Source organism: Haliotis rufescens, unplaced genomic scaffold (assembly GCF_023055435.1).
Source record: "Haliotis rufescens isolate VD_foot unplaced genomic scaffold, xgHalRufe1.0.p SCAF_16, whole genome shotgun sequence".
NCBI lineage: Eukaryota > Metazoa > Mollusca > Gastropoda > Lepetellida > Haliotidae > Haliotis > Haliotis rufescens.
This window is the reverse complement of record NW_025963846.1, coordinates 12,245,738-12,257,637: the sequence shown is the minus strand read 5'-3', so window position 1 is coordinate 12,257,637 and position 11,900 is coordinate 12,245,738. Positions and strand designations below refer to the sequence as shown.

Genomic DNA, 11,900 nt, shown 5'->3' with positions numbered 1-11,900 from the left:
CGAGCCAGACCGATCGCGTTAGTCGCCTCTTACGGCAAGCATGGGTTGCTGAAGACCTATTCTACACAGTATTCTACCTAGTATTCCAGTGTTAGCTAAATGCTGGACGAAATAAAAGCGTCAAATCCCTGTCCATAGACGCAAGAAGTACGATTCTCCTTTACTTCCAGTTCTGGTAGGTAAATCGGGGAAAGGTAATTGGCCATTTGACGGTGATTGTAAGATACCAGGTCATCGATACACATGATACTACAGAAATCTCTGAAAATATATTTGTGATTTGTCAAGTTTTAAAAACTTGAACAATTTCTTTACTCTCACGACTAGTCTCTGCACACCGTTTATAATTATATAACATATACGAAACATATATATCTGACAAGTGTCCATTCTTGATTCTTGTATCTTTTTTAAAAGGTATCATTTTGATAATGTTATAAAAGAGAGAAACGTCACAATCATTGGATTTATGAACTGCCCATTTACGTTCATATTAAATACTGCAACGTCTTTGCAAAGGGGGGCGCGGGTGGCCAAGTCATCTAAGGCGCCGCGATTCGCTGTGCTGAGTTGCGTCCCTTTGGCACGCCAGAAACCTATGATTGTCGGTTCGAATCCCGGTTCGCCCCAATTATGTTTCTAGGTTTGTCAGCACCATACCCGTGCTCGTGGGTTTCACCGAAGTGGTAAACGTCTGAGACCTGCATCACTTCGGGCTTTCCTCCCACATTAAGCTGACACGCCGTGATATAACTGGAATACTGTTAAAAGCGGCGTTAAACCCAACTCACTCACTCACTCACTCACTCTTTGCAAAGCAGCATTATATTACGGTAATTAACTAACCAGAACAGATATTTTTATCTTACTCACGCAAGATCAAACAGAACATTAACTTCCAATGATTATTCAACAGTGGACGGTGTTTTGACATACCATGTAGAAAATAACATATTCTAAATGAAGGCCGATATAGTGTTGCCGTCGCTCAAGTGAAGTGATTTTCGACAAAAGATGGCAATACTTCCAAGATGTTGATCTATGTATCCTGGACACACACAACGGTGTTTTCAAAATAGTGCCTCCGCTAAAATTAGTAAAGCTGTTCTGGACAATGAAGAACTGAAATCAATTATTGTTTGCAAGTCGCTGCGGGGCCTATGCTACAGTGTTCATAAATCAAGTATTCGGTGCTTTACAATGCAGTCGCGGAACATCGAAGCATTATAATCACTATGCCAGTGGAAGGTTGATCTTAGTTTTGTTTCGCCGTAACATGCGATTCGCACTTCACATTTAACATGGCTACCATCGGAATGATGTTTGATCTTGTACAGACTAATACCGTTCCTACCAATTACATGATGGTAATGAAAGTTGGTAGTTTACTTGACTGCGCCCATGAATGTATGCGGCAGTCACTGTGTGAGGCCATGGCCTTTGGTACCCTATATTTGGTGTGTTATTTATACCAAGGAGCCTTTCAAGCGGACCCGTCTGCTGCGGTGGATATGGAGTTGTTGAAATACAACTTTAACAGAGGCACAGAGTGCAGTGGACCTATCGGATCAATCCCTGGACCTGGTGAGTTCACAGTATTATTATTACATTGCTTATCCGAGTGACATTTTAGTGATTTTTTCTAAAACAATAAAATCTACATTACATTTATGAATAACACGAACTTCTTTGATTTTATGCTATATCTCAGCGTATCAACGTATATTTCCACGGTTATATAAAAAAACACCGTACATTGTACTGCTAAATGTAAATCATAGTTTGCAGATGTTTTGATTGGCGGTTGGCCTAAAGGTGTTATAAAGATTAGAGTGAATTGACAACCCGATATCTTTAACGTATGCCTAAGAATTATCAAAGCTAGAGCCGGAGACAGGCACACCAGTGACGCCACTCAGCCTGGTCACTTCTTGTAAGCAAGCAATCCTCATTACATTGCCATCACGACAGGCAACACTGCAAATGCAATTACAAATAATAAATAATAAGCAGCATTTCCTTTGTATAAATGATGTCATTAGTAAGACATTTTGTACTTCCGTGGTCACATAACTAATCTGTGAGGTCCCTCAAACATTTGTATGCAACATTGAGGTATTAGATAATAAATATTGTGTGAAGTACTTTTTACATTTGATTTTCTTGGATGGCAGATTAGGAACCTGTGTCTAAGCATGATCAAATTTGTTCATTTCTAGCATTTCGGGCTTGTCCTATTGGCAGCGGTTACAGCTATCAACCAGATTTTAACGTGTGTTACAAACGCCTCTACTCATCCAACCGAGCAGGAAAGGATACTTGTATCCAGGAAGGGGGTTCTGATCTTCTAACGGTTGACACTCAGGAAAAGCAGGACTTCTTCGGGCCTCTGGTTCCAGGGACCGATTATAGTAATAATGACATTTTTGGTTCTGACCACCATATATATTTTGCTTGAATGAGTAGGTGAAATACATTGTAACGGCACATCGGCAGCATTCCAGGCACAAAGTGATTAGAGCAGTTTTATCGATCATTTTGCTTGAAGTACTACAAAGAGAATCTCACCCTTGTGGTTTTTCAGATTACGTGTCCTTTACAAATGTATCAACACTCGTGTTGATGCAAATGATATCAAAAGAGATTCTGTTTATCATCCAATATAGTAATTATGACATTTTTGGTTCTAACAACTATGTTTATATATTTTTATTTTTTTTTAAATATTTTTATTTCAATATGAGTAAATATATATGTAACATTAGTACATGAGTGAGTGAGTGAGTTCTGTTTAACGCCGCTTTTAACAGTATTCAAGTCATATCACGGCGTGTCAGCTTAATGTGGGAGGGCAGCCTGAAGTGATGCAGGTCTCAGACGTTTACCACTTCGGTGAAACCCACGAACACGGGTATGGTGCTGACAAACCTAGAAACATAATCGGGGCGAACCGGGATTCGAACCTACAATCATAGGTTTCTGGCGTGCCCAAGGGACGTAACTCTGCACAGCGAATTGCTTCGCCTTAGATGAGTACATGGTACATGAGGTATATATATGTAGCAATTCATAGAATCTTAAAACATGATCAGATATGGGCAAGTACATTTATTGATTGACTGAGAAATTATAATACGTTGGCTGATAATTCTATCCATTTTCTGTCGAATCTCTTAACACTTCTAATTTTAATTGCGATGAATGTTTCTATTTTACATACATCTTTCAATATTTTTTATGAAAAAAAGGAAAGCATAATGGAGTTATCACAAATCAGAAGAAAGTTAGTTGTAGCTATGAGTTTATCATAAAATATTCTTGAGCCCTTTGTTCTTATCAACAAATCTCTCAAAATGTTATTTATGTATAAGTTAGCTGTGATAGAAGATCTGCCATGTATTGCTTTTTTCCATGATTTAGGGACATTTAGCATTACTCTGTTGTAGTCAAGTATAGTACCTATAATTTGAAATTGGTTTTGTAATTCTTAAAAATCTGTTGTTTCTACATAAATCTTTTAAACTATCAATACTCTTATTAAAACAATGTTTTAGAATGAAATTATTTTTAAATTGGTGATTGAACCATAATGGTTCTGATAAAATTTCGTCAATACTTTGTTTGTCAACTTTATGTTTTCTGTAGTAATTACCCCAAATATTCCATGTATCCCTCCAAAAGGGATTTATCAAAGTAATAAACTTATCAATATTTGCTCCCAAGAGGAATATCTGTTTTGATTGGAAGTTCTTCAATGTTGACGATGTCGGTTTTTGTAATTTCAATGAATCCATAAATTCTATCATAAATGGTATCTATCATTCTCAGACCACCTTCTTCATATTTCCTTATCAAGGTAGATCTATTTATTTTGTCTGGTTTGTTATTCCAAATGAATGTATAAAATAGTTCAATTTTCCAATAAAATCATCAGGTTGGTTTGGAATTGCTGAAAATAGATGAACTAATGTTGAAAGAGCCAGAGTCTTAATAACTGTGATTTTACCTTTTAATGTTAGATGTCTTTTTTTCCAGCTTCCCGGTAATCTATTAATATGTTCGAGTCTTTTTCTTGTATTTATTACCCATAGATCATGTAATGTGGGATTAAATATAATTCATAGACTTCAAAGTTTCCCTCATGCCAGTCTAGTATTATGTCTTCACAGAGTTTGATGTTGCTTCCTGCCATTGAACCTATCCATATAGCTTTAGTTTTGTCAATAATTACCTTAAGACCGGATTTTCTATAAAATTTATGCAAAGTATCAATTGCAGCTCTAAGACACTCTTCAGATCCATCTAAAAATAACTGTGTATCATCTGCAAATTGACCTAATTTATACTCATATAATTTATTGTTATTATCCCCCGCCACGAAGTGGAAGGGGGATATAGGAATTGGTGCCGTCCTTCCGTCCGTCCGACCGACCGTCACATTTCGTTTCCTGAGCAGATCACCAAACTTGGCACATATATAGGTCTAGTGGTGAACTGGTGCCTTTTGATAGTTTGGGTTTTTTTTAAAGAAAGTATCTATCGAGTTTCCATGGCAACGACTTTGACTTAGACTGAAAATGGCGGTAGTCCTCGTTTCCGGAGCAGATCTTGAAAACCGTACCATATTTCTTCACCAAACTTGGCACATAATGTCATCTCGCAGTGTTGAATACATTTCCATTCTTGTTGGTAAGTTCTGCATTGCTTGTGTGTATGTTCCTCCAAAAGTGTCATGGACTCGGTTGTTGCATTCATTGACTAACTTTATGCAGAAACACAATTAATTACAAATACAATAGTGTAACTGATCTTAAACCTACTCAACTGTATTAACACTGCCTCCTATCCTGTATATATTCTTGTCAACCATACTCTGTACTTCACTTGCTTGATGACGGTGTTAGAACCTACACCGAAATAATCGATCCTAATTGTAATAAAGAAGTTGTTTGTCCATATGTCTCATCCTTACTTATTCCAAATACAGTTACATATTCTATCATAAACTGCAGATGGGAAACAACACCAGTAATAACTGCAAATTAGGCCATTTACAAAAAGGCCCAGTGAACATAGTTTACAGGAGCTAATGCATTGCACACAACCGGGATATGAGTATTTCATGCTTGTTCCTTTTATGCCTTTATTATTCCTAGTCATTATTCCTAGTATCTCAGCTACAAGCAAAAGTAGGTAGGGTGAAAGTGGGTCACCTTGCCGGCATCCTCTTTGGTTCTGAAAAAAGTGTCAATTTTGTATTACACAAGATGATGCATTCTTAGTTTAGATATTAACCCATATAATTATGTTTGGTCCAAAACCATTTTTTTCATAACCAATTCAATAAATGTTTTGGAAACTGTGTCAAAAGCTTTTTTCAAAATCAATAAGTAATAAAGGTCCTGTCCTATTTTGCTCTTTCAGCTCGTACATGGTTCTCAAATTTCCATTTATACATCGGTCAGGTATAAAGCCAGTTTGGTCACTATGTATTAGGGTATCTTATGTTTTCTTAATTCTGTTTGCTACACAAGAACTTAAAATTTTATATATAGTATTTAGAAGAGAAATTGGTCGCCAGTTTTTCAGCAGCCTTCTGTCTTTGTTTTGTTTCGGAATACATGTACTTTTTCCTCTATTCATAGTTAAGGTAATTTGATTATTTTGGAAAGTTTCATTTATATACCTAAAAACCCATAAACCTAAGTCATTCCAAAAGAATTTTTAAAATTCAACTGGAAACCCATCCAGGCCAGGGCTTTTGTTATCCTTCAATGAATTAACAACTTTTGCAAGTTCAAACATTTCAATAGGTTTTTCAAGGCTATCCGCAAGTGAGTTACTAATTACAGGAGTATCAATGTCATCTGATACTTGTCTGATTTCAAAAGTATTTCAAACATATAAGCGAACATACAGAAACTGATTTATTATACTTATTTCGTTTTTGTTTTCGCAATTAGCCGTTATTTTCATTGTTTCATAACTATTTTGTTTGAATTGTGTTTGGTGGTTGGTCCTTTTATAATGTATTTAATTATTTTCTCAGATTGATCTACCATATTTATCCGATGTTAGTATACTATTGGTCTAATTAGTTGTCTCGATGTTTATTATACTGAACGTTCTACGGACTTAAATATGCATCATTTCTTTTGCAAATCCTCAATATATAGTTACGGAAGATGTGCCCATAGTTGTATAAGTAACTGAAACAATATAGTACTTCAATAATATGTACAGGCTGCTTCCTGTTAGATGAATCTGCAAATTCAAGTTTTTGTTGTGAATGCAATCCATCAAATATGAAAGCAGATTCTCTGTTATCTCACCCGCCCCGCTACGTTTCCTTAAAGGCCCTATTGGATGTTTCGGCAGGTAATCGATACTGATTATCCTCCGGATTGACGTTTTATATTTCACGATTTTCAACATGCCCCGACAACAATTTATATTTTCCTTTAGAAACTGAGGACAATTTATTTTTTTCTTGCAGAATGTATTTTAAGAAAATATCCCCTCTATATCCGAATATCAAATTGTTATTGTCAATTACTTTCAAGTGTTATTACATGTATGGTACTAATAAATATAGTTTTAACTAAGGAAGGACAATTTGATTTTCAAAATTTCAGCCTACATCCGAGGAGATCGGAACCCCAGCACAGGAGAGTGGGCCTACTGGGATGAAGGGACTACCAGGCCCATGCCGTTCATTGACTGGTCACCAGGTCAGCCGAATGGAGCTACCAATGGACAGGACTGCATGGCACTGGACAGAACGGGTCAACATGATGCACCTTGTAATCATTGGTATTACTTTTTCTGCGAATATTATATGCAATAGAGTTATGTGTGTTATTCCGGGTTGTTATGGGATGGGTATTCTTCACTAGTTCAAAATAATGGTAACAAAATACATAGGTTTTTACCAGTACTGGTCAACATGATGCACTCTGCAATTATTTTAACAGCTTTCTCTGCGAATAATATATGTACTAGGCATGTATACATATGTTGTTCCGCTTTATGATAAATCTTTTGTTAAATGGTATTGTATTTTCCATGTTTATTTTTAAAGTTCTGTCTCGCACCCCCTAAGGTGTATTTATTGGAAATAATACTATGTGAAGGCGTATTTTCTGATAAACTAGGGTCGCCCGTTTGGTTATCCCCTTGGCTTTACTATTGTGCTGAGCATTCTGTATAATCTAACATTAGGCCAATAGACCAACAGTGCTACAACTAAAGTGTAAAAATAGTTCATATTCAAACAGACAATAGTTGGAATGCCATTGACAGTTACGTGCATAGAAACAATAGCAAACACATCTACTGCATTTCAGCCGTGTACTGTTGAAGGTTAGTGAGTTTTTGAGTGAGCAAAATATTTGGATAACCCAAATAAACAGATGTTTTGATTTTGTAAGACATTTTTCAAGAGGCAAATTATAACAAAATGAAACAAATATAAGAGAGTCACGAACATGTATCCTTTGTGGCAAATACTTAAGTCTCATTACATTTTGTGCAAAATTTTCATGTACTACTAGTTATGAATTGAACTTTGGGGTGTACATTATCAGGCCAAATAACGGACAATACAATTGATCCAAGTGTTATCCTGATGTCCACCTCGTGTGTACCAACAGTTGCGACACCTCAGAGACTAAAACATGATTCATCTAACATGTCAGTCCATAGAGATGTAAAATCATCGATTTGATCATCCTAAGGCCTTCCTCGCTAATATAGTAAATATGTTCGTTTTCAAACCCAAATTGTGGTGAACATGCTGAAATACATGCAACCCTCCTAAACAGGTTTCTTCAATTACATTTATGCATGTTGGTTTGGTTGGTTTGTTGTTTAACGCCGCACTCAGCAATATTCCAGCTATATGACGGCGGTCTGAAAATAATCGAGTCTGGACCAGACAATCCAGTGATTAATATCATGAGCATCGATCCAAGCATTTGGGGTCGATGACCTGCATCAACTAAGTCAGCGAGCCTGACCACCCGATCCCGTTTGTCGCCTCTTACGACAAGCATAGTCACCTTTCATGGCAAGCATGGGTTGCTGAAGACCTATTCTAACTTGGAACTTCTCTGGTACCTTATTATTGAGATGTGGATTGTATCACAACTTAACTATTGAGATACGGGTCCGTAGGGATGATGCGAGGTAATCATATTTCAAGCATGCATGATAGAATTTCTGTTCATTGACTGACATCGCGAATATCGCTCGGAGGATGAGTTGTATTGTTGCTATATGTTATATGTCGGGTTTAAATAGCATGTGTTTATGTTCACACTCTTCCTTCACATGAAATAGAATGAAAAGTGAATTGTTGTAAAATAGTTTTGACGTCAAGATAAATAAATATTGTTCGTTTGGTCAAATTGTATTTTCACTTGTTTGTGTGTTGTTTAACGCCGCACTCCAGCTATATGACTGCGTTTTTTAAATAATCGAGTCTGGAACCAAACAATCCAGTGATTCACGCAATTGGGTTACGATGACATGCATCAACCAAGTCAGCGAGCCTCACCATCAGATCCCGTTTGTCGGCTCTGAAGGCAAGCACAGTCGCCTTTTACGGCAAGCATGGGTTGCTGAAGACCTATTCTACCCCACATCTTCATGGGTTCACTTGTTTGTACAAAAGCTGTACACTGCTACAGTTGACTTTTCTACGAAAGCCTTTTGAGGTCAAAATTGAAATATGGAAAAGGCACGAAACAAATTTCGTTAAAACGGGGAAAAGATCCGTTATTACTGAAAAAAGATTCGTTATTACGAGAATAAATTCGTTCTTACGAAGAAAAGATTCGTTATTACAAAAATATATTCGTTATTACCAAAAATGATTCGTTATTACGAAAAAAGATTCGTTTTTATGAAATTAAATTCGTTATTACGGAAATGTTTTCGCTATTACGGAACACGGAGAAAGATTCGTGTTTACGAAAACAAGATTCGTTATAAGGAAAAAAAAGTGCTATAAGTATTGAACACTTACGATTTTAAGTCTCTCTTTTACGAAATGGACTTCTGGGAATACATGAATACCATTGTCAAAGAAGGAGTTATCGAAATATTAGAACAAAAGGTATATCTTATGGTCAAGTATTAAACGTAATTATACAATACTGCACACAGTGGTGCATAGGATTAAATATGGTTGTTTTGTAGACTGGTGTTTTCCGACAATAATATTGAGAAGTGTTTGGGGGGGTGTGCGTGTGTGTCTGTGTGTCTGTGTGTGTGTTACTTATTAGTTGCTATCGAATTCGGTTTAAGTATATGCAACATTACTGAATATTGCATGTTGATGCTGATGTAGTGAACCTTATGAAGGATGAAGATCTGTCCAAATGCGTGTCGCAACACGGAGACAGATTGATTGAGGTTAAGGCACTTTTGCTAGCGCAACCGCATAGAACAAAAACAAGAAACTAAACAGAGTAAGTCATTTACGGTACTCAGAGAGTAAATTGAGGCTAAAAGGAAAGATAAAAAGAGAGACAGGTCCCAAACCAGAAGAAAACGACGTGAAAAACACCAAAAAATACTTTGGCAATCGAAATGCTGAGAAGGAAACCAGAGAGATAGAATTTGGATGGAAGCACAAATCGAAGACAGGGATCACAAACGTTTTTAGAAAAAAAAGGGTGGCGGAACCCGCAAGTTTCCGGTAAAAACATGCTTTCATATAGGCAGGGAAAACTTATGTTTTCATTAAAAGGCTCTTCAAGTGACTTCAATTTCGAGCTTTGGGATTTTACAGGAGAACCTGCCAAGGATGACATGACGATTGGCGGTATTTACAGCGACACAAAAATACCTCTGATTAGATTTTACTTGATATCTTCGGAGAAACCAACGGGACATGATGTTACTGATGATTCTACTGATGCCGATACTCTCCCAGAAGTCACATGGATGCCTAGACGAGGACGTTCAAGGGGTCTTATTGTAGAAGTCATTACTGAGACAAATACAGAACAGACACCCAGCTCTAATACAGGTGATTTGTTATTGAAAGCCATAAACTGCTGGTGTCGAACCAGAATTAGACCATTCTGACAAACCCCCTGAAACATTGGGTGACTTTCCTGAAGCTGAATCTTTGGAAAAATGATTCATTCAAGAGCCATGACATAAGACTGCAAAGAGGCCATGTCTTGAAGGAAGATCCGTTCAAAGACATAGTTACGATTAAAATGATCCTTCCAAACGGCAGATCTGAAGCCGCTGAAGATGGAGGAGGGGTTACAAGGGATGCACTTTAAGAATTTTGGAATTCGTTCTATTTTATAATGCACTCTGGGTACCAACTATAAAGTGCCTGGTCAAAGACACGATTTCGGAGAAAAAGAGTTTCCAGGTTGGAAAGGAATGGGATACTTCCCAGTTCAGTCAACTGTATTCCTTCAACAATGTTTGTACGGCAATGTGACCGGTGACATTAAAACTGATTTCCTGTCCCTTGTTCCTGAGTGTGATTCCAGTAACCTTAAATCTGCCTTATTTGACATGGGTTCTGTGGATTACGATGAACTGTTAGATGTTCTCGAACAGCAAGAAGTCAAAACCATTCCAGGACAAGAAAACATCGAGAGAATTGTGACCGAAATCGCCCACAAAGAGCTTGTTCAGTCCGGAATGTTCGTAATAGATCGTTGGAGTCCCTTCCTCAGTCCCCTTCAGATACCAGAGGATCTACTTAACTCCCTGTACCAAGAGATGTTTATCAACACCCTGCAATTTCCCGAGTCAATGAAACCTGAAGAGAATGTAGTCTCAAACCATATTTGGAGATTTATCCGTGAGTTATCAAAATCACTCTCAAACGCTTTATGAGATTTTCATATCTTAATCTTGTAACCCTTCCAATGGCATTTTTCCGTGCGACTGTTGACAGATATTATGACAGGTTATGCCTTTGTGATACAAATTTGTTTTAGTCTGTGGCACTTTGTAAAAAAATACAAGTTTATTTTACGGAGTTTTTTTATTATCCGTTTCACTTGTATTACGGTTTCAAGATATCTTTGTTTTGTGTTTTTTCGTTAGTTGTTGGAAGTGTTGAAACGCTGGTTCTGTCTATTCTCGACAGAAGCAATGGGACCAGTTCGGTATTAACAACATACACAAAACCTGCACAAAATAGCATGTACAACAAAAGCTAATCATATTTCAATTAAAAAGAAAAGAAGGAAAACATGCTCGTGTTGATTTGTAATTCATCCTTACAGAATCATTATATACCAACTAAAGCTAGCTCAGTTGGGTCAATCTTTGGTTGGCATTGCCCCAGGCTGTTTTCAATCATCTGATGTCTTCAATGCGCCGCCGCTGCCTCGCCTGTAGCAACGCAAATGGTGGTCACACCCAATATTGACAGTGTAAATTGAGTTGTTACACCACCCTTCTGAATATTTTCAGATTTTTTAATTAACCGGAAGTTGGGTTTTTTCAGCGTTAAAACCCCAATCCCCATGTAATTGGCGCGTCAATACGTCATTTTGACATGGCCTAAAATAATAGTCGGTAGGAAAACCTTGTATGATGACACTCCATTGAACAAGTTAAACACTTCTACATACCTTAGTGTTGTTTCATTCAAGTTCTAAAGCTGCGACCTGATGACCCTCCTCAATTCTAGATATAAATGCTTGGCTTCTTTAGCATCAGTAGGCAGTTCAAATCCGCGTTCTTCTATGATCAAATTGTGAAAGATGGCATCCTCGGAACCAGTGTATTATTGTCCCGATTACTCTCGTCACATAATGTATGGGACGAGAGTACTCGAGGAACTAATAACCTGGTTTCGAGGATCTCATAACAAAACATCTGAACAAGGCACCTTGTGGCACATGACCTGCTAG

General features: G+C 37.3%; 1 protein-coding gene across 1 annotated transcript; it reads left to right on the top strand.

The window, feature by feature from the left end:
• The first annotated feature begins 1,234 nt into the window (after window positions 1-1,234).
• On the top strand, window positions 1,235-7,962 carry LOC125380922. The gene is made up of 3 exons (XM_048396683.1): window positions 1,235-1,584; window positions 2,220-2,411; window positions 6,636-7,962. The coding sequence occupies exons 1-3, from the start codon at window positions 1,302-1,304 to the stop codon at window positions 6,845-6,847; spliced, it is 687 nt and encodes a 228-aa protein (XP_048252640.1). The 5' UTR covers window positions 1,235-1,301; the 3' UTR covers window positions 6,848-7,962.
• Window positions 7,963-11,900: the final 3,938 nt, after the last annotated feature.

Bases quoted from the DNA above. Each gene is read 5' to 3' on its own strand.
- LOC125380922 (XM_048396683.1), top strand. From the start codon at position 1,302: ATGGCTACCATCGGAATGATGTTTGATCTTGTACAGACTAATACCGTT. The intron at 1,585-2,219 runs GTGAGTTCACAG...GTTCATTTCTAG, and splicing joins CGGATCAATCCCTGGACCTG to CATTTCGGGCTTGTCCTATT. The intron at 2,412-6,635 runs GTAATAATGACA...TCAAAATTTCAG, and splicing joins GGTTCCAGGGACCGATTATA to CCTACATCCGAGGAGATCGG.